Raw genomic sequence first — 23,242 nt, 5'->3', positions numbered from 1 at the left:
TCTTACAACAGGGTACAAATTGTCTTTGCATCTTCAAGTTCACTGCACAGCAAAAGAGAGAGGAGAGAAAAGTTAGGAGACATAGATACACTGGCAGGTGTTTCAAAAATTATTTTTATTGTTACAATTCAAAGAGGACATAGGAAGAAAAAAAGCCAGTTAACCAATAACTGTTATACCTTTCAGAGGCAGGCAACCAGTTCAAAGCTATACACACTAGAGCTCCAACGGCTGCCTCTCGACCTGACTGGAGATGCTGACAAACATGTGTATGTCATCAATCCAGGGGGCTTAGGGTTTAAAAGAAAATTTCTTTATTGCAACTGTCCAAGTCCTTAGGATTCATCCTTAAATATACTAGAAGAAGACAAGAAAGACCACACACCAAGATTGTGTTTAGTCATTAGTGTAAACTAGCGAATGGCCAGTTTGTCCTAGGATGCATTGCATCAGACATCACAGTACATGAAGAAAATCTGCATTTTGTGAAGGGCCACCAGGCATTTGGGATTCAACTGACCATGAAGTACAGCCACAGGCCAACCAGATATCTAGATAATATAGTCAGTGCAAAATTCAAATAGGTAAGTCAGGGCTTTGATGAGGCTGGCTATGCTGCAAAATATAAATGAAACTTGAAAATAAAAGGCAAAGTCTATTTACAAAAGTATGTGTAGTAAAGTGGCTTGAGAAAAGTTACGTTAAGCACTTCCCACGCATCCCTCCCCTCCCCTGCCAAACAAAAACAAAAACACCACACAAAAACCCCACCTGAAAATTATCTTGAAAACCAAGTTAAAACTATGTGGTAAAAAAAAAAAAAAAAAAAAAAAAGAATGCTTTTTCCAGGTAAAGGACTTCAAGATAATTTACAGGCAGACTTATTTTTATTAGTAAAATTCATAATATGAAAGGTTTGTTGGCTGACTTTAAGGTGTGTGCTTTTACAAATGTCTCCACTAATGTGCTAACGAGAAAAGAAAATACCAAGCATCTTTCTGTTTCTAGTTTTGAATTTTCCAGCAAGAGTTGGTGAAATCAACAGGGCAGTAAAACAAAATCCAGGAAAACACAGTCAGTTTTTCCCCATTGTCTGCCTCATTTCTTTCTAGTCACCTTGAATTCGATTCCCAATTAGCTGAGGACAACATGACGGTCAAAGACGGACTTTCGCTGCTCTTGAACTTGAAGCTTCCAGCGCTGCTGGGCATACTCTACCTTATTCAGCACGTTGGCTCGACTGCGGGAGCGGGCCAGCACATCGTGGGCATTTGCAAAAGGCTGGTGATCCTAAAAGTCCAGGACGGAGAACATCAGATGGCATGACCAGTGGAAAACACACACACACACCCCAGCAGTTATCAAGCCATGGAGGAGCAGCTGGACTTTTCAAACAACAGACTGTCTAATTTGGCCAAGCAGTCTTACGCACTCAATTGCCAGAAGCAGGATGAATTCAACTACAGAAACAGGTGGTTCAAGTAAAATAAGCAATGAGGAGGTATTTGTGCTTATGTTCCCATGAGTCACCATTTCCAAAGACATTTCTCTTAAGAAACAGGGACCAAGACAAAGACACTGATCATTTATGTTAAAGAGAAGCCCTCCTTGGAGAGTAGGAGAAAGAAAATCTGTCTTCATGTTAATTATCTACATGTTACAGATACGGAAAGTAGGTTTTACTTTGCTTTATTCAATACTATATAGCTAATCTGTGGCTGAGGAAAGACCTGTCTGTTAATTTCTTGACTCCCATTATCTCAGAATTGTTTCTTGCCAGCTTGGAGCCACGTTCATCCTGGGAGATGAGATGACAGGATCCTATCTTGGTTGGTTTTAATCTCTCCCCATGCCGTCAACACATACAGTCAGCGTGTTCTCAGTTCCCCCTTCCCCAATCTGTGATAAAAGAGACATAGCTCAAGTGCTACAATTACCCTCTACTACCAAGGACAGTAAGGAATTATTACTTCAGTGTTTCTATTTGATAAAGACTTGAATCTTTCACTGCTGAACTCACAGTGGCTTCCATGTTAGTTGCTGCCTTGGGAAAAAGGCTATTGAAGGGTTACCCAGGTATCTGTGCAGAAAACCAACCTATCCTGGTCAAAGTAAACCAATGCCACTGATGTTTGTAGTCATTACACAGGAAACCACTATGCTAATCTATCTATGAATGAACTATAAACACAGCTGCCTACATGACAAAAGGCATTCAATACTAATTTATTGCTTTTGTTTGCCTTTTCCTTGATCTCTTTGTCCTGAACCCTGTGTTAGCAAAGCTTCTAAATGTTCCAACGTAGGATACAAGTCACAAGTCAGACCTCTTAAACTGAACTTTGCCTCTTGGAAAGAAACAATATTGTTTTCCTGTGCATGTTGGCAAAAGCTCTATTATATACCCAGGGCAGGAGTCAGCATGTCTATGGAAAGCTATACATAACCGCAATAACTATAACTAGACAGTGTTATAACACCTGGTCTCCTTTTTATAGCAAGACATTTATACAATGTTGACATTTCAAAGACATCAAAGAGTATTCTATAAAGGATCTTTCCCTGCCTTCTTTACCAACATTTCTTCAACTTCACTTAATTTAGGTAACATCTTGTGCAAACTCCACTCATTTTTTTTAAACTTACAAATGAAAATAATAAAAGAAATTGCATAAAGTTAAAAATGTTTCAAAGATGTAAGAAAGAAGGTGAGGAAAGAGGAAGGCGGCTAATGTTGGTGGTTTACTTTACTTCCCATCAGGAAATAAACCGACTCAAGGTCATCTAACAAGACTTAGCTCCCCTAACCTTGTCTTGGTGTCATATCTTCTCAACATACTGATTTTGTTCAGGTAGATTAAAATGACACTATACGAATATGGCGTTTCAATGAATGTGTATATAAAACATTATTACCATTGGTTTGTTTTGACATAAACAAAACTGGGAAGGATGTACTCTATCAGCAGAGTGCTTCTCAATTTCATAGTCCTGTTATTTACTATTCAAAGTAGGGGGAGAAACTTCCTAAGGAACAAGTTGAAAGGACTAAACAAACCAGTCAGTCCTTTTTGGTCTACTCTCCATCTATCAGAATAAGACTGAACTAGCTGCCCATGGTCATGGATGCTGGGAGAATGCAAATAGAGATTTACCCTTTATATATGTTTATTCTTTTTACACCTGATAAAATTACAATAAATACAAAACATGTTTTAATGTAATGCTTTGATAACAGCAATGATGTGTCATGGATATATGATACAGTAAATATTGTGACTACTTGCAGCGAGCTTCTTAACTATTTGTGCTAATTCTCACTGGACTTAAAATGCTCTACACCAAACAAATATGGAAAAAATGAAAACAGAATTTAACGAAGAACTTAACAAAAGCATTTTTAAAAATACATAAAGAGTGAAGAACTCTCATCTTGGATTAGCAACTATAGAAATGTAAATTTAACTTCTGTTTGTACGGAGTTGTTACCATAAATTCATAGCTCTGGTCAGAAAACCTCTCTCTGCCCAGATTCAATTTAACAGATATCCAAAAGTCAGCCAGGCCTTTCAAAGACAATGTTGTCATATGGTTGACATGCACACAGAATCAATCACAGGTGAACAAAATGGTCACTAAGCATGTGACCCTACCAATCAAGTGCCTTGCCTACATGTTTTCACCTACACATTCGGCCATCCTTTTCTTTTATGTTCTGTGAATTACGTTAACAGTGTCTATTCCTAAAATCAGGAACCGCATTTTTAATGCTGTAAGGGATATGGTTTAAGTCAGGCTGTCTATCTATGTGCCTGTAATGAAGTGGTTTGTGTGGCCTTCGGTACATAACATTTTCATATGTTAGTAGTTCTCAACTGCCCCCCCCCCCCCCGGGACATTTGGCAATGTCTGTGGACATTTGTGATTGTCATGATGGGATAAGGGGTGATACTGGCATCTAGTGGGTAGAAGTCAGGGATGCTACTAGATATCACACAGTGAATAGGACAGTCCCCCACAGTAAAGAATTATCTGACCCAAAATGTCAATGGGAAATGTCGTATGTGAATGAAAATTAACATGGGAACGGTGTTTGATGCTCTAATGCTTCCAGTGCACAACCTTCTAGTTTTCTCACCCCACTAGCCCCACTATGCCTGGTCTTTGACCACATCAGACCTCCAGTTTTGAACCTTCTCCCAACTTATTGGTTCTCTCCTAGAATTCTTTAAAATTAAATAGGCATTTCTTATATGATTAAAAATAAAAGGTGGAATCACATTATATTGGTCACTTCTTTTACAGGTCTGTTTCTGTTTCATTCGTCTCCTTATTCCTGGTACCCAGCACACTACCTGATATGGAAAAGTTACTATCTGTTGGTTGAATTAATAAAGGAAGCAAGGGGAAAAGAGGTAAACAGAGGTGTTTCTATGAAAGTTCTTGACAGAAGAAAAATGAAATCTTGCCCAAATAAGTTGAGGGTTCATAAGTGATATTCATGAGACAAGCAGGCTCTGTTTGTAGTTATAACTTAAGCCATCTAGTCAGGGTTCCTCTCTCATCTCTTACCTATGGGTCCACAAGCCATTCCTGAGTAAAAGGCCTTCTGAGTGCGGCTGGCAAGGGTTCATGCTGGCTCTGGACTTTGGAATTGATTTCTGAAACTCTACTAAATTTTATTCACTTCAAGGAACATAGTCCAATAACATAATCCAAAATAAAAAGTAATTTCTAAAACAAAATTATATATAATAATAATAAAATAGTGGAAAATTCAGAAACAAACCCGAATAGGATAATGACAAAACAAACAATATAGTTCTCTAAGCCATACTGTATAACAAATTTGTGGACTATGTTGATTTTTGGACATTTTTGAATGAAGTAATGTCAACATGAAAAGAGACCACAAAACAATTTACACACTGATTATACCAACTATATGTACAAATATGAGTTTTAAAGATAGGAAGAGAATCAGGAGTGATGGTTTCATTTTTCTCCAGAGTTAAAGATCATAGATTTTTTTTAAAGAAGGAGGAAAACAGGAAATATAAAACACCAGCAGGTTATCAAGCTGTACTTCATTAAGTAAAGAATATCATAGTCTTTATGCTTCACTTCACTAAAGCCTCTTTATCTTTTAAAATATTTGGTGATACTGACAGGTAAGGTGTTCAGGCAGGAGCTTGGGGAGAAAACCATCTCAGTTGCTTTTCTCAATGTGAACAGGAAAAGGCAATGAAAGTTGTACCCCTGGAACTGAAAGGCAAAGCCTTGTACAGCACACTCACCAAGGATCACTGGTTTATACCACCATATTTACAGCTTTACAGAGCAATTTCCTCATAACGAGACATACACTAATATTAGAACTGTCTTTAGCTTTTCTGATTGAGGACCTGCTCCAGTACGTGAACATCTACCTGGGACCATCCTTCACTTGCACTGTACATCAGATGATGACAGAGACTGGCTGCGCACAGCCAGGGCACACTAAGAACTTACCCCAACATCATCATCGCTCTGTATCAGTTGTGAGTGTCCAAACAGGCGTCTCTTCAATATGGGCTCAACCAGCGTAAGATACACCATGTACAGAAGTAAGAGGCCCAAAATGGAGAGATAAATTATAATGGTAACCTACAGGAAATTGAAGATAAGTTGCATCTCTGTTCAAGCCAAGGAATCAGAATTTTGTATAATAATGTGAAAACCATAGTGAAGACTGCTCTATCTGTTAAGCATACTGGGTTTTTATACAAACCAGATTCCAACATAAGAAACAAACTCAACTCTTCACCAAAGTATTTATAGAAAAAGAGTAAAGAAAGCATTTTGTCTTTGGGATCTTTTCACCAGTCCTCAAAATTTCATCTTCACCTACTGCTAATCATTTTTCATCACTGCTAGCACAGCAGTTTTCTTTTTTCACCTGAATACAGTGTCCTGGATTCAACAGCACTGCTGTCAGACCACTTATAGGAACCCTAACAGAAAATGTAATTCAGATGAATTTTAACAGGATACTGTTTTAGATCAATTTAGACATACAAAAATACATTTTTAGGCAAATGATTTTCTTGAGATCTTATTCATGTGGTATCAAGCAGTAGAGTGTGACACCTCCCACTAGAATGGCTACAATTAAAGACAGACAATACCAAATGTTAGTGAGGATGTAGAGAAACTGAACCTTCATACAGTGCTGGCGAGACTGTAAAATGGTACAACTACTTTAGAAAACAATCTGGCAGTCACTTAAAAAGTTAAACATAAACTTACCTCTCTAAGGAATCTACCCAAGAGAAAGGAAAACATATATCCATGCAAAGATATGTACACAGATATTCGTGACAGCATTATTCATAAAAGTAAAAATCTGGAAATAATCCAAATATCCATCAACAGATGAATGAATAAACGAAATGTGGTATATTCCTATAATAGAATGCTATTCAGTAATAAAAAGGAATGAAGTACTGACACATGCTACAACATGGATAAACCTCAAAAACATGCTGTGGAAAGAAACCAGTCACAGAAGACCACATATTGTATGATTCCATTTATATGAAATGTCCAGATCTGTAGAGACACAAAGTAGAATAGTGACTGTCTAGGGCTGGAGGTGGGAATGGGATTAACTATAATGGGCAGGAGGGATCTTTCTGGGGTGATTGGAATGTTCTAAAACTGGATTTTTAAAAATTATTTTAAATTTTCTAAAATTTATAAAATTGTACACTTATAATGAGTCACATTTGGGGTATGTAAATTATACATAAAATTTTTGTTTAAAAATTAAAAAGTAATGTAATGATTTCTCTACAGGACAGCACTCTGCTGGAGCAAGAACTCTCCCACAGGGTCAATCACAACAGGAATCTTTGTAACTGGACCATCCTAGATTCCCCAAGGCCTTTTTTGGGGAGAAGGATGGGAAGCTTCATATTAAAAAAAATTGGGGAGAAGAACTGTTAGCCACTGTAAGTAAAGTAACTGAACTCATTAGAAGTCCAAATTGTCATGAGAGTGGATCTACGTTCCATTTCCTATAAGAGACAAAGACAGGAAATCTTAAAATCCAGGAGTGATGTTTCTAGACTAGAGTGGTCCCTATACATATCGTTTTTTCTAAGGAGTGAGAGGGCAGGAAGAGGAGGATCTAACCATACTGCTTTCTCACTACTCTTCGGCATATGTGACCCACAGAGAAGCTGGAATATGTTTCTGGAAAAAGCTAATTTCACACAGGGCTTGTTTTGTGCCATTTCACATATCACGTCTATCTAAGGTGTCCTAACTAATCCACAGAACATCTCAATGAGGCAGAATGAGAGCAAGCCTGTTTCTGCTTTTAGGGTGGGGGCTGGGGATGAGGAAGGAGGAGGTGAGAGGGTGGTAGAGAAGAGGGAAGAGCAATAGTTCAGGTAACGAAAATAGAATTCAGATGTCCAAAATTTTCTTTCTTGTCTAGATACCATTAAGCAGAAGCAGAAAAGATACATATATATATTTTTACCTTGATCGTAACAGAGCTTCTTTCCTCATATTTGCACTCACAGCGTAGACAGTATGCTTCTATGTCAGGCCCCCGCACAGGCATGGGGTCTACAACATGAAGGCAATCGCTGAAAAAAACAAAGATAAAATACTGCCTAAGCCTAGTTGGATTTTCTACTCGCACTAATCAACCCATTCCTGAAATCCAGAATAATCATTGAACTTACCCAACGAAAGAATATAAGGAGCAAATAATCAGTAATGGAAGTGAAATCAATTCCTCTCTCGATATTAGCAATTTGGTTAAGATTTAACAGTCTAAGAAACTATAAAGACACACATGTCGCAGCTATTTTTTCAAAAATGCTATTTATGGTTAAAAAATGCACCTGAAAAAATCCCAAATGGGATTGAAAACTACTTAGTAGATCAGGTCATATTTAGACATTTTATTTATCAAGTAAAACTGCTTTAAATGATTTAAAGTGACCTGGAGCATTGTTCAAATATGAGATTACCTCTTTTATGAATTAACTAACATCATCTTAACTGCCAAAGTATGGTATATGAAGGGCTAATTATACCTAACAGTTGGTAAATTATGAAATGCTGAAAACTGAACACCAGAGCAAGAAACAATTCCTTTTCTTAATGAGCAAAAGTCTTTAAAAAGCATGGAGAAGTAGGATTAGGACAACAAAAATATTTTAAAATGAAAACTGATTACCTGGAAACAATATATAAAAATAATAGAAGGCTAAATGTTTTTGTTGTTGGATTTTGTTTATTTTCCCCCCATTTTCCAGGCCACTTATTTATAGGTTATGAAAAAGCAAATCTATCCAAAAATCTTTTCCCATAAATCTTTCAATTCTAGGGAATAATTAAATTCTCATTCTCCCCAGCTATTAAGAGCCTATGACTCTAATCACCTTCAGAAAAGAAGGCAATCTTTTCCTGTCCTTCTGCCAGCTGCTGGGCAATTTTCTTCCCTTTCGTCATCTCTTCCAGGCATTTCTAGCTGCCTTAAGGACTCTACTATAGCATTCTGTCTTACTCCAACTACTTTCTTGGGGGCGCCCGATGCTCCAGGCTGATTCTTTCCCTTTGCCCTATCAGAACATAGTTTTTCAGACTCATAGACATAGAGTACAAACTTGTGGTTGCCAAGGGGGTGGGGGGTGGGAAGGGATAGGCTGGGAGTTCAAAATTTGTAGATACTGACAGACATATGCAGATTAGATAAACCAGATTATACTGTATAGCCCAGGGAAATATATACAAGATCTTGTGGTAGCTCACAGCGAAAAAAAATGTGACAATGAATATATGTATCTTCATGTATAACTGAAAAATTGTGCTCTACACTGGAATTTGACACAACATTGTAAAATGACTATAACTCAATAAAAAATGTAAAAAAAAAAAAAAAGAACATAGTTTTTCATTTTCTGTTCCCTCTTAGCTATGGCATAAGGAAGAAAACCCAAAATAGCATAAGTGATAAACATTCAGTCAGTTTGCCTTAACAGATAATTTAATTTTAACAAAAGTAGTAATGAAAAAAAAAGTCTCAACTGGCAGAATTTCAATTAAGAATTCTCACAACTCACACCATACAAGTATGTGATATTTGTTCCAAACATATAGAAGACCAGGAGTGCATCCAGCTGGATGCTGACATAAAATAGGCAGAGGAAGCAAAATCCCATTGCAGGGGCACCTATCTTAGAATCACAGCAGTCATCCAGCCCAGCACTCTCGGACAGGGTCACCTACACAAGGTCATAGAGTAAATCAGTAGCTAAAAGGACCAGAATTCAGGGCTCCTGCCTCCTAGGACAGCTGCCCTTTATCTCTCTGAACCTCAGGAAAATGAAACTTCTCTCCTATTTAGTTTCCCATGTCAGCTTCAAAAGCCTTAGGAATAATACCTAAGCATTACTTGAGAATCTAAGTGTTGAGTATTCAGTGTTTCCTTTGAAGTACAAATACAGTTTAATAGCAAGGAGACTTTGAGCACTGTGCAGAGTGGGAGAGGAAGCAGGAAGGTTGGCTCTGGCCGGCCAGTCACTGTAAACACCAAACCCAGAACTCAAGCACTTTAGTAACTAGGCAACACCTCCCCCTAGTGGCAAAAGGAGGACATTACCAGCTCTAAATCATACCCCAAACATAAACTAGAGAACTCAAACTTTTCTAAAGTTAGACAGCATAAGTCAATGAAGAATTAAAGCTAACAACTGGACACAATGGGAGCCAGAAGGTAAAAATACACCTAGGGTCAGACAGATACTGGACACCTCGTAAAGCCATAATTATCTCCATTAGTCATAACGCACCTACCCTTCTAAAGCCAGTTAAAAACTTGCAGGGGCATCTGTGAACCTATCCCCAATAAAAGGCTAAGCTGCTGGAAGGACGCAAGGGAGAAAGGGAAGAAGAGTCCCAAAAGAAGCCTTGATTTCAACTGTTTATTTTCAAAGCTCCCTATTTTCACCAGTAACCAAGAATAATTGATATACAGTTCTCTGTGAGCCTCGAATAAAAGTTAGTGAAAAGATTAGTGTTAAACACCTGAATAGTGAGTTCATTTACCACCCTAAGTAACAGGCATCATATTGTATTACTGATAATACAACAAACTGATTCTAAGTGCTCAATATATTTGAGAAATTTATAGAAATAACTTATTTGAGCTTTCTTTTCATATAAAGTAGCTTGCTGACAGAAAACCTGTAGGAAAAGCTAAATCACTTTGTAATATGAGACAATTTAAAGTGGAACACAGACACTCATAAGAAGTTCTCAGGAACACACTTATCAAATACCAGACTGAGCCTAAATGCATATCATGGCAGGAGCAGACAATGGCATCAGAAGAGCTAAACATTTTCAAAGGCTGCCTTTTCTTTTTCAAAATGAGCTTGGAATACTGTAACCAAATGAATTTAATTCTGCTTCCAAACATTTGAGGCTATTTAGCTATGAAATCAGGCATACGTGAAAGTACATAATATTTGGAGTTATTTTTCTTCTATGCCTATCCTGGCAATCTTCCATCATGAACCATAAAACACCCCAGTCCATGGGCAGGAGCCCATCCATCCTGCTACAAAACAACTGCTTCCCAATCATTTTATGGCACATGCAGAAAAAGCTATCATTTGTAAGGTCCACTGGGATAAACAGAAAAGGCTGCTTGTGGCGAGCCAGTCAGGATCCCAGTCATCACAGGGCTGCCTGATGATGCCAAGGGCTGAAGGGATCAGTATCTTGGCACACCTATAACCTGCTCGTGGTGCACCAATTGGTACACACTGATATTCATGGCTCAATCCCATTCCTTCTGGAGCCCTTTGACACTTTTAAACAAATCCCCTATATTTGGCAATATATCATCAAAACCTTCAAGCTGTAAAAATTATAACCCAGATAAATGAAGTTTGCTTACCTTCCACTGAGAAGCAAGAAGGAGGACCAAAATTTACGGGAACACAGGAAGGTAGGTATGGGAATTTCAGGTGCCACAAACTCAGCCCCATCCCCATGAAAAACCTTCCCTGCTTGGGGCTTGGTGTTTTGACATTTCTTTAGGCTTCTATCATGCACTGAAGGCATTATTCTTAGTTTCTCAAATGGAAATAGAATTCAACACCTTTGCTTAAAAAGAAATACTACAGAAAACAATACATTGGATGAATATTATGGGCTAACAGTGACAACCAAAGAAAGAAATTTGACAGGTAATTCAGTTATCTAGAATACTTACCAATCTTTCTGGGATATGTTCTTATTATAAATACTCCCAGGAGTATCTTTATAGGGAGGACAGATACATTTACATCGGACATCATCGAAATTCTGTAACCAAAATGAAAACTTGGTATAGCTTGTTAATAGTTTATCATAAGTATTTTAAAGAATTGCAACATATACATTTTGCTAAGCATCACCTGCCAAGTAGTCTAAAACCATTCATTTAAAATTTTAAATCACTTTGAGAGATACAAGTTTTTAAAAGCCATTGGTAATGTGAACGAATCATTATATATTACCTAAAATTAACTTTGAAATAATACCTAGCACATGATCTGTGACTCATTAATCACATTTATCGGTCACACAATAGTCAAACTGTGCCAAAGTTATCATCATCTACTTGCCAGTAGAAAGACACAGTAAACACATAGCTGTGCCTGCAAATAAGAATGCTGATTATAGAAGGATGGGGAAATATCAAACTAAAAGTTACAGAGGAAGTCATAATTATCCTACCCACTATCCTTCCACCCTTTGGCAGAAAGGCATTGATATGGATAAAATGGGTTGGGTCAGAGTCCTATAGAAGGGATGAGGTTTTAGAGGCACCCAGCACAATTAGAAAGGAAGATCATAAGGAAGTAGCTTGAGTGTAGCCAAGTTCAGTTTGGTCTACCCTTCCCAGGAAACTGCTTCTAATCTTGGGGGACAGAAAGGACAACTACTGATAAAGCAAGTTTCAAGAGGTGGAGGAAGAAGTGACTAAACGTATGACTAGAAGGGTAGGAGATGCTTCCTCAGCAAAAGGGAATTCTAATCTGAGAAGGTAGTGGCTCTTTAGTTCCCAGAGGACCAAGCCCAAAGCTTCTATATTTAGTGGTATGTCTAGCAGAGTTGTTGAGAATTCATTTATTCATTCAGCAGCTACTTAGTGAGCATTTGTCCTGTGCCAGAACTGGTGTTAAATGAGGTGGATGCAGATAAGCGTAAGAGATGGTTCCTGCCTGTAATGAGGACACACCTAAGTAAAGGAGACTGACAAATACACGGTTACAGCACACCACTTAAAGCGATGACAGCAGATATGCAGAGTGCTCCAGCAATGTTTTGAAAGTCAGGAGACTTGCTGCTGTCCCTGTTTCTGGTGGGAGGTAGGGAAGATTTCAAAAATAACTCCTGATCAAAACCCTCTGAACCTGTATGCTTGTCACCCATCTATCCCAGTCCCTATATTTAAAGCTGTTATAGATTAAAGCTTCTGTTTTTAAAATATGCAAATGACCATTGCTGTCCCATCACATTAATGTGAATGCCTTCTGTTTCCCCCAATAATGAGCTAGCTCATCAGGAGGAAGCACAGGGCAGGTCTGAAGGGTATGGGCATGAAGGGGACTAGAGAGCAGCGCCAGGGGACTGAAGGGCCAAGAAATGGAGCAGGGGAGAAGGCCACAACCTTACCTCTCCTGTAGTTTGCATCCTCCCTGACTCACTAAATAATCAAAAAGAGAGAAGGCAAGAAAGGGTCTAGGAGGTCCTCGAGGGAGTTAGGTGAGTATATTAGGCTGGTGTGAGAAACTCTGTAGGTCCTACTAAGAAGGAAGGCTGCCGGGAGAAGCAAGTTCCCACAGTGGGAAGGGAGGAGCTGAGGGTAACGTTAGTTCCTAAGAGGTAAGACATCTATGAGATGGGGGTTTCCTATCATTTTGGCTTGGGGAATAGGGTGGCGGTTAGTCTGTGAGGCTGGTGGAGGGCGGCGGTAGACCGTCAGAGCTTAAGGGCGGAAAGTTAAAGGCTCTCAGAGTTGGAAAAGGCTGTAAAGTTTGAGGTGGGTGCTGTCGGGGCTGGGGAGGGAAATGTGAAGGAGGCAGAGACGCTGTCCCGGCGGTGGGCACCGTCCGGGCCGGGTGGAGCTGGCGGGGTGGGGGGCGGGCTGTCGGGGACTGGCGTGGGGTCGGGGGTCGGGGCGGGGACTGTCAGCCTGGCGGGGCCGGAGGGCGGGATGCTACCCGGCAGTCCGGAGGGTTACAGCTGGGAGGCTCTGCCAGGGCTGTGAAGCTAAGGGTCGGGCTGCCAGGGCTGGGAGAGGACTGGGGTGGGGCGCAGATGGACAAGGACGGAAGCAGGGAAGGAGCTCCGGTTCTGAGCGAAGGCTGGGCGGGACTCACCTTGGCCGCGTCTGACAGCTGCACCAGCAGCAGCACGGAGAGCGCCAGGCAAGACAGGCTGAGCATGGAGCCAAGACGAAGGAGGCCTGCCCACAGGGTCGCCATCGCTGCCAGGCCCAGCAGTCCCCACAGCCCGGAGCCCTGGAGACCTGCTCCCGGCCGGGCTCCGGCTCGGGCTCCTCCGCCCGCACTTCCGTCTGGGCCTTCGCGTCACGGGCCGCGCGGGGTCAACTACGAAACACATTCACCCCGGAAGCGGTTCCCGGTGCCAAAGACCCCGAGGCTGCGCGGAGCCGGCGCGGGCCAGGCCTACGCTCGGGCCCCAGAACGGAAGGCAGCCCCTCTGCGCGGCAGCCTGGGCCCGGCAGTGCTTGGGGGCGCTAGCGTATCTTTCCCGGGCACAGAAGCAGCGGCGCTGTGGACCCCCCAGTGCTCTGGGAAGTCCTCCCACCAGGGAGACCCCCACCCCGGCCCAGCAAGCCCTGGATTTCAGATGGGGGTCCCGAGCGACCCCTGCGAGGCCGGAGCTGTTGGTTGCTGCCTGGAGGCCGGAGTGAGCCTAAGCCCCAGGAATTGCTGAGAGGCGGCCCATCCTGGCGGGCGCAGGCGGGGCGGGTGCTGGGCATGGGGGCCGAGCCATCCCTTCCCGGGAAGCCCACTCCCCGTCAGGCGGCCAGGGGCCCTCTCTGGCACTTTGGGTGCTGACCTGCGGGCCACGGGCCTCCTGGACACCGGTCCCCGCGAGGTTTCTAACGATCTCTGAGCTGCCTTCGTGGGTGTGGCCTCGGTTTGAGGCGCCCCGCTTGCATTCCGCTGGCGGCTGACCGCCTAGGCCCAGCCTGTCGCCGAGAAATGGGCCACAGCGGAGGGCCAGGCTTCGGAAGGTGTGGAGTTGGCGAAAGAACCAACTCTTTCCGGTAGCCTCCTCCGCCCAGGATTCCAGAAGGTGGAGGATCGTAGCGCTACAATCCTGTTTAGGGCGACTGGTCCCAAAGTCAGAATTGAGGGAGCACTGACCGATCTTTCCCAGAGCGGGTCATCCAACGCAGGTAACTTAGGAGAACCCTAGAGATGGCACAATGTCTCCAATTAAAATATTTTTCAGTTAGTAGAGACAGTAGGAGGTAGTGGAAAGGCTGCAGGGGCTCATCACAACCTCTGCGGATTTGTTGAATCACTTTGGATTTGTTGAATCACCTTGGTCCAAACACTTACCTTTTCTGGGCCTCTGGTTCTTGGCTCAATAAAAGGGGATTGAACTTTTATCTATGGATTTCAAATTCTGCATTCATGGAATATCTGTGTCTCTTCCTCTAAACAAAACTTAAATGTGGTCTTTTCCTAACAGAATTTTCTCAGTATGTTTCTCCTATGTGATCCTTGTTGATGCTAAACTCTAAAACAAGAAGGTATCTGATATTACACCAAATATATTTAGACCCTTTCAGTCCCAAATGGCAAGTGGTGCTCAGTCCCAACCAGAACCAGAGTGGCAGGACTAGATGACCTTTCACCAAGGCCCCTCCAGGCTTCCCTGAGAAGATGCTGTCACATTAATTATCAGGTTTTCTTAGTGGGTGTCCTGCTGGCCTGAAGGCAGTCTAGAGACACCGGGGGTCAAATGTGTCTGACTGTGAGGTACTTGTGGATCTGCAATTGCTAAAAGCTGTCTCATTAGCAAGTCTGGGATCAGTTTTGAGTTAATCGTATAGGTCTGGCATCTGAAGGAGTGCTCACTCTTTGGCTGAAACCTCATAGGCCTTCCCTTCCTTCTTCAAAATTCTTCTAAGGGCCTTGATTGGGGGTACAGAGACTTAGAGGAAATATATAGTAATGCTTCACCAAGTACTCTAAGTCTGGGCAGAATTATAGTTACACTGTCCAACATGGTAGTCACTAGCCACATGGGGCAGTTGAGCACTTGAAGTGTGGCTGGTCTGAATTGAGATATGCTGTAAGTATAAAATATACACTGGATTTCAAAGACAATGCAGAAGACATAAAATATCTCAATAATGTTTTTATATTAAGGTTGAAATCTTTTGGATACATTAGGTTAAATAAAATATGTTATTAAAATAATTTCACTTGTTTCTTTTTACTTCTTAAATGTAGCTACTGGAAAATTTAGTATTTATATTAGGCATAGCTATTCTAGAATACAGGATGAGGCTGCCACAAGTGGAGTGTTACCATAAGATGGTTGCCTGGCTGGAGTCTTAGTGAAGACACAGGCGTGGGTAAGGAGAGGGGTGACAGAGATGAATTGGCACAGCTAGAGCCAGAGGTTTGTGGGGGTATACATTGCTAAACAATATAATTCTAGGTGATTCAGTGGAAGTAGAGGCATCAGTTCTTGTTCTGCCCGCTCACACCTGGATAACTCTTACTTCCCCTTAGGTCAGGGGTCTTCTAAACTAGAAAGCCTTCCCTGACTTAGGTGCACTTCCTTCTGTTTGTACAGATCTCTTTCCTAACTTAACCCATTATGATAAAATTATCTTTTCATATCTGCCTCCATACTCCCAACCTCTACCAAAATATTTTAAACTGCTTTGAGAGCAAGGGCCTTGTTTATTATCTTTGTACCTGGAGACTGGGATAGAGTAAAAACCAATAAAAGTTTGTGGGGACCTGGAAAAGGGAAATTGGAGAGGCTCCTCTTGTTAGTCTCCAAGAATCAGGTATTGAATCCTACTTCATTCCTCTCTGACCATCAGAGGGCAATGCTGAGATGCCCAAAGAAGTGCAGATGGGATCTGGGCACCATAGTAGGCAGGAGGGGAGAATTCTGGCCTAGGGTATTCGCAGACCTTCAGGTCACATCAGAGTTGTTCTATTTACAAGGCAAGACTGAGTACCCACTCTTCCTTGCTTCCCTGTGATTAGGTTCCCTACTCTATTCCACTTAAGGAATGACAGTTTCAGGTGCACCTTCCCACCAGGCCTGAGCCCTCTCACTTCTTTGTTAAGGCCTGTAAAATTCTCTAGTGGGGCATGGTCAGGAGAGTAAGAGGAGCCTTCTCTAAATATAAGTGTGGAAGTCAGAAGGTTAGGAAGCAGAAGTGACAATTTATGCATCTGGGACAAATGTATGAGTCCGAGGTTTTTCTAGCTCTGTCTGCAGTCCCTCACCCCCTTGCCTCTCCAGTGCTCAGATGGCTCTCTGGACACCTCTTTCTTAGATCTCCACCTCATTCTTTCTGATCTACTCAGCAGTTGCCCAGGCCGCAGCAGTCCAGGAGAACAAATGGAATCATGCGCAGCGTCAGTGATGATGGTTTCCTTGGAATGTGTCTCCAGTGGTTACAGCAGGACACACACACTCACCCAGAAGTTCTTCTAGTTATTTATGAGCATACCCTGTAAATGTCTCAGAGGAGCCCTCTTCTTTACCACGTGCATCAGCAGGATGCTCCCTCCTACTTAGCGCCCTTTAGTGAGATTTTCTGCCTTCCCTCACCCCCCACTGCTACCTGTAGAGCCACATAAGTATGGTATGCCATCACTTGCTGGCTCCCACCATGGTAACAAGGTATGAGTCCAGAATGTTCTCTCTGTTCCTAGAGATGCTGGTATCAGCAAGAGCTGACAAGTTACTGGAATCCATTAAATAAAGCAATACAAGGTTTAGTACCAAAGCAGGGAGAATTTTTAAAGTTTCTTTCAGAAGGCTACTAAATCAGTATTCTTGGTTTCCCAGTATCTTATGTCTTACAATACCCAAGGAAAACATTTCCTCCTGACTGCTAGCATTTTCAAATAAATGAGATAACTGTTTTACTTGTATCCATTGCCATTTTTACCAATACAGTACATTAAAAAAAAATCAACTGGCATTTCACAGCAGACCCTGCCGCAGCCCTCTACATGCCGAATTTCTACTCCCCAGAGACAACTTCTTTCTTATCTTTTAGTTATCTCTTCTAGGATTTATCTCCATATTTCTTAATAATATGCTTATACTACTAGTTCTTGATTTTTCAGTTTGGGCTATTATTTTACTTCTTACTATAGGAAATAAGCTATGTATTTATATTCCAATGCCCTCTGATAAACACATGTATTATTTCTCCATCCTCCATCCCTCAATATACCTGTATCATCTTACTTAGGTAAATTACTATTCCTTACATTATTATGATTGTGTACATATTATTTATAGTTGGTCCAATCAGCATAATATGATTTCATTTCCTTTTTTTAACTGAAGTTAGCCATTGCCTCTTTTTCCATGTTTCTTAAGTATTTTGCATTCAAGTATCTATAATTTATCTCAAACTCTCCTCTCAATACATTCAAACACATCAGAGGGCTATCAGTTTATTTTTTAAATTAAAGACAACTTTCCCAGGGTCCATCATCCTCCTGCACTCTAGACTGGTTATTCTTTAAGCCCACTGCACAGGTTTTGTCCTAGAATAATTTTATCATTTCATCCCCATTTCTACTTCTTTGGTTTTTTCTGAAAGATTGCTATCATCCCACCTTTCTTTTGAATTTTCACATTTCTGTTACTGTGTTTTTAATCTTCTAGAGCACTTTCCTGACCACCCCTCTCTCCTTTTTAAATGGCATTCCATTCCATCTGGGAATACAGTATCTTATTTCTCTGAGGATATTTCTAATGTTTTGTTTCTTGAATTGTCTATGTTGAGTTTTTCAGCCTTTGTTTCTTTTTTTGTGTGTGTGTGTGTGTGAGAAGCTTTTCTTAAATATCTGGAGATCCTTGGCTATTCATTTATATGGCAGAGGGAGGCATTAGAAAACTGATTGGAAGCTTTGTGAACATAGGGCTTGTAATTAGTAGGAGACACTGAAGTATTTTTCAAACTTCTGGTCGCAAACCCATTACTGGTTTGAGAAATCAATTTTATCACCTGCAAGCAACTTTTTTTCCCCAAATGACAGAGTAGAGCAGAAAATACTGTATCAGACTCACACATAAAAAGGAGATTGTTTTGTGAAACTTTGCTTTCACAGATTCACACATATACATTATATATACAGTCAATTCCGTAAAATGAGAATTTCTTACTGTGGGAGTTGTCTCAAACAAGTTTGAAAAAAATACCATAGGGTATTCTAGGAGGTTTCCAACTGTCAAGATAGGTAGTTTTTTTCTTTTGGAAGGAGAAGTAGGTTTCTCTGGAGAAAAGTTCTCTAAACTCCTGCCATCTGGTCTGGTAGCCAGTGTTCAATCAAGTGTTTTTTGAGCACTTACTTTGTGCCAAACACTCTTCTAGGTACTTGGTGCACATCAGTGTGTAAAACAGACAAAACTTTCTGCCCTCTTGGAAATTGACACTCCAATCGAGGAGACAAAACAATAAGCACAATAAGTTGTACAGAATTTAGGTATTGCGCTGTGGTAACACGGTAACAGGACGGAAAGCTGAATACATGCAAGAGAGGAGATGTGTTAGGAGTGGTGAACATTCTGGTTATTTCATGAATGAAGTAGAAAGCAAGGCCATCATCTGAGAGTGAGAATGGGGAAGGCAGTGTTAGCGGCTGGAGAAGAAAAGAGAAGGTGTGAAATAACTTAGGAACACAGCCCAGCAAACTACACCCCGTGGCCAAATCCTGTTTTTGTACTGTCTGCAAGGTAAGAATAATTTTTATCCTTTTAAATGGTTGGGAAAGAAAAACTAAAGATGAATACTAAATTCTGACATGTAAAAATTACATAAAATTCAAATTGAATTCATTTACATACTGCCTTTGGCTACTTTCCTGTTACAGTGGCAAAGTAGAGTACTTGTGAAAAAGACTATGTGACCTGAAAAACCTGAGATCCTTACCATCTGGCTATTTGCAGAAAAAGTTTGCCAACCCCTGACCTAGACTAGGAAGGTGAATGATTAGGGAGATATGATTGTTGGGTAGTGTTGACGGCCTGAGAGTTATGGTCTTGGATTTAAAGTGAGACCAGTCAGCATGGCTGGGGCATAGGTGTAGGCAAAGAGTTGGCTTTGACTACATTGACTACAGTTGTGGTCTTGTGAAGTGAGTGCAACAAAAAGAGAGGGTAAACTGAGTTGAAAGTATATGCAAGGGAATCATTATAACTACTGACCAAGGGATTTAAGTTGGTTATGAAGGGAGGAGAGGAACTCAGAGACATTAGGGACAGTGAGGTGATAAGCAAGGGAGTGCTGGAATCAGGTTGCCACGAGATGGCTGGAAGACAGTGCCAGTGGTCAGACAGTCAGACACGTGAGCCTGAGATCATGGAGGGGTTCCCGTTTTGGGTAATAAATAACAAGATCTAAGATATGACTCTGGGAGAGAATAGCAGGGAATGGTGGAGGATAAAATCAGTAGAAGACTGTTTTTCAAGTAATCGGTATGTCAGGGGCTGAATATAATTAAATCCCAAGAATTAAATCTGGAGTAGTGTTGAGGGGAGTGAAAGGAGCCAAGAGCTAAACTTACTGGGAAAAGAGTGGGGATGACCCAAGGGCTTGTAGATTTCATAGATATAGCAACAACGAAGGGATGTAAGTGATATAATTTGATGGCATGAGACTCAAAGCTGGGGAGTTTTAAGGGAAGGCAGAGGGAGAAATGTCTGCAAGCAGTAATGAGGAACAAGGGGATGATCTGCCCCCATCTCTAGGACCAGTAATAGAACTGGGGGAGAAAAACCCACCTTGAGAGGGCTGCAATGAAAGCACTGTCCTAAGAGAACAGCCATGTGTCAAGGTTCTGGGATCTAAGTCAGGGTAAGAGCACCCTAAATCCCTATTTTAGTAGGATGCCTCCTCTCAGCTGCCAGTTGTTCTTGGTGGCTCCAACTAGTTCAGTTTCTCTAGGGGATAAACACACGAACAGGGGGTGAGGATCTCAGGTCTAACTTACTTTATAGTCTTTCAAGTAGTCATCCTGTTTTGTAGCCCTTTACCCTTACCACTAGCTTTTCAGATAACCGCTGTCCTCAATTCCTCAATCTTTTCTGGGGTTGTGTGGCACACATCTGCTTGTTTATTATTATTATTGCCTCCCACTGACTGCCCCCTCCTGAGCTTAGGTTTCTGCTTTCTCTGGTCTGCTCCATCAGTTGTTACTTGTCTTTTGTGTTCCAGCTTCAAAGATTTCACTGACATTGCTTGGGTGCTGTTGTATTTTCTCCCATTTTCTTTGTCTTCATTGGTTTATGTCATTTAACATTCCTTTACTGTCATTTTAGTGAGGTTTCAGTAGGGAGCTAAATTTCCGGTCCACCATTTTTAATAAGATGTTGTCAACAGGAGTTTTGTTATGGGGCCAAATGTGTCTGCCTGGCTTGCTCTTCCCAGGATGCTTCTGAGTCCCTTAAACACATGGCTTCTAGTATACATGGACAGATCTAAATCCCAGTGGTGGAGTCAACTCAGGCTGATGTTGGGATTCCCACCCATTTTCCCTTCCCTTTAATTGTCAGTCTTTTCAATTCCTGGCCTTCTGCTTTCCTGCTAATACAAGCTTTTATTTCTGAAATTCTACTCTCCATGGGGCCTACCCAGCTGGATCTTCCTCTCTGGCTGCACTTCTTCAGATCTTAGAACATACACTCCTGTGATCAAACTGGTCTTTATGAAACCTGTTCACTTTAATAGACTTTCTATTCCCCAACTGGTTCCTGTATACAACAGAGAAACTATCGTGAACTCAGACACGTGGGGGATAGTTTCTGTAGAACTTTCAAAACAGAGTAATTGCTTCCTCATATGGTCAGCCCTAGAAACAATCAAATTCTCATGTCCTTACCCATTTTCAAAATAAGTAAGATGAAAACCACTACAGCAGCCTCCCAAGTATAAGGTCATCCAGTGCATCTTAGGAGTCCAGCACTTCAGAATCCCAAGATATCCCATATTAGTTTGCCAAATGATGAAAGCAAAGTTAAATTAATGTTAACCAGGCTCACAGGACAGAAGATTGTATGTCCCCACTCCCTCTGTCCTCAAAGTCTCTCCTCTGGCAAACACAAGTATCTCTACTAGATCAATCACACTCCTATCCCCAACCCATTTCTCCTGCTTAAGGCAACTGGCAAAGTTTGGGTATGTCAACATTGGAGTATGTGGAGAATTAGGTTTTCAGTATTAATTACAAATTGGGAGCCTACTCTGGCTCCAGTAAAAACGTTGCAAGGATTTCCCCTCTCTGATTTTGGTGGCTGGAGTTTGTTGGGAAGGGACACAGGTCCAGGAAAGAGTGTGATAAAGGTGCTAGAAAGGAAAGAACAGGGCTTGTAGTCATCAGGCTGATAGAACCTTAGGATAAGTAACTACCTAAAAGCAGGTGAAGATCCAGCCTTTTCTCCATTCTGGTCAGGCACCTGGCAGCCCCAGTCTTCTGGAACATACCACAACCCTTGAATAAAAAGGTCTTTGAGAAAACAGTTGTCACAATGCCCACATGCTTGACATCATGTGAGAAACAGCTGCCAGTAGGTCATTGGCCAGACAAGTAAGGATAAAATAAGAGAGTAGCATAGCTCAGGAAGCACTGATAGTGGAAGGAAGAAGTAGCAGCTGACAGAGGGGTCCAAGCTATAACACACAGACTAGCTTGTCTCTGCTTTTTGATTTCTTGAGAACAAGAGCCTGCCACTCTTCAAAGCTAGAAAAAAAGCTCATAATTTCAGTCCTGATTGAGTCTATGTTTGTTGTGATGGCAACAAGTCAAAAAGAAACATTTGATTCACAATGCCATTTAATAAAGATGTCCTAGAATCAAAGAATTTTGACATTAGAAATGACTTCAGAAGTCTCCTTATCCAACCTTCCACCCAATGCAAAGTCTCTCTCAAATATTGCTAGGAAATGATCATCCCACCTTTCACCTCCAGTTAAAGAGAATTTGAGACAGTCCATGTAATTGTGCTAAATAGTTGTCTTGATACTACTCTGAGCCTTAGCTTTTCCATCTGTAAAATTATGAACAATACTACCTTCTTTGCAGGAGTTAGTATAGTCCCTGGTTTAAAGCAGATGCTTCCCTCCAACCGAGTCAGGACATGCCCCTCTTCAACCTCCGTCTATTGGAAAAGCTTGCCTTCTGATGCCAGAAAGAACACTTTCCACATGGCAGCTCTGAAGACAATAATCAGGCTACCATTGCCCTTTTCTGGATGCTCCACAAATTTTATGCACATCCCCGCCTTGCATTTGACATCGCCTACACACAGAGTCCTTGATACTTCAACACACAGAACGTGCAATCAACAAAATCCCAACCAATAACATCTACACATGAACATCCGTTTATCCAAGTTCTCCCCCGCTGTGAAAGTGCAATAGATTTTTAAAAAATGAAAGTCAGGATGTATTTTTTAACTCTGCTAAAACTTAATTCTGCTGATTTCATTCTACTAAGATGATTATGAATCTTGATTCTGTTGCTCATTTTTAAGAGTTTGATTGCTTAAGTCTTTTTACATTTTTTATATTTAGAATAAATGGACAAAAGACAGAAAACCTTTTGAGGTGGAATAGTAGTATTATCTGAGTAGTGATAGAACCATAATTTCTAGATTGTGACAACCACTGTCACAGCTAAAGAATGTTTCCTGTTGACTAGTAACCACACTGTTTAAATACTAAAAATATTAAGACTTAAAATTGTTTCTATCATCAGTAAAATACATTTATGTGGAATGTCATTAGAGAGGTTCATTCAACCCTTCCCTTTCCCAAACTTCTCTTATTTCCTTGAACTAAAGAAATATTTCCTTTCTAAATAAATACATTTATATAAATAAAATTTCTAGGAGTAAGTGTTTTCTCACACACTGCGGATCCACGATAAAAGATTGC

The 23,242-nt window shown here is 41.1% G+C and overlaps 1 protein-coding gene across 2 annotated transcripts; it reads right to left on the bottom strand.

The window, feature by feature from the left end:
* Nucleotides 1-98: 98 nt before the first annotated feature.
* TMEM9B (TMEM9 domain family member B) lies at nt 99-14,256 on the bottom strand. Of its 2 annotated transcripts, XM_032489060.1 has the most exons (6): nt 14,143-14,256; nt 13,437-13,667; nt 11,282-11,373; nt 7,529-7,637; nt 5,512-5,646; nt 99-1,290 (listed from the first exon to the last, which is right to left on the bottom strand). In XM_032489060.1, exons 2-6 carry the CDS (start codon nt 13,539-13,541, stop codon nt 1,135-1,137), a joined length of 597 nt encoding a protein of 198 aa, XP_032344951.1. In that variant the 5' UTR covers nt 13,542-13,667; nt 14,143-14,256; the 3' UTR covers nt 99-1,134. The 2 variants fall into 2 exon arrangements, with proteins under 2 accessions (XP_032344951.1, XP_032344952.1); XM_032489061.1 differs by lacking the exons at nt 13,437-13,667; nt 14,143-14,256 and adding an exon at nt 10,964-11,186 and having other exon boundaries at nt 11,282-11,368.
* Between the last annotated feature and the right edge of the window lie 8,986 nt (nt 14,257-23,242).

The sequence above is a fragment of the Camelus ferus genome, chromosome 10, assembly GCF_009834535.1.
Source record: "Camelus ferus isolate YT-003-E chromosome 10, BCGSAC_Cfer_1.0, whole genome shotgun sequence".
Classification (NCBI taxonomy): Eukaryota; Metazoa; Chordata; class Mammalia; order Artiodactyla; family Camelidae; genus Camelus; species Camelus ferus.
This window is presented reverse-complemented; position numbering and strand designations above follow the sequence as displayed.

What these genes read in the sequence shown, in the direction of transcription:
- TMEM9B (XM_032489060.1), bottom strand. Translation starts at nt 13,541, where the DNA reads ATGGCGACCCTGTGGGCAGGCCTCCTTCGTCTTGGCTCCATGCTCAGC. An exon ending in AACATATCCCAGAAAGATTG is followed by an intron (nt 7,638 to 11,281) that starts GTAAGTATTCTA and finishes TGTTTTTTTCAG; the next exon opens with CGATTGCCTTCATGTTGTAG. An exon ending in GAAGCTCTGTTACGATCAAG is followed by an intron (nt 5,647 to 7,528) that starts GTAAAAATATAT and finishes AATTTCCTGTAG; the next exon opens with GTTACCATTATAATTTATCT.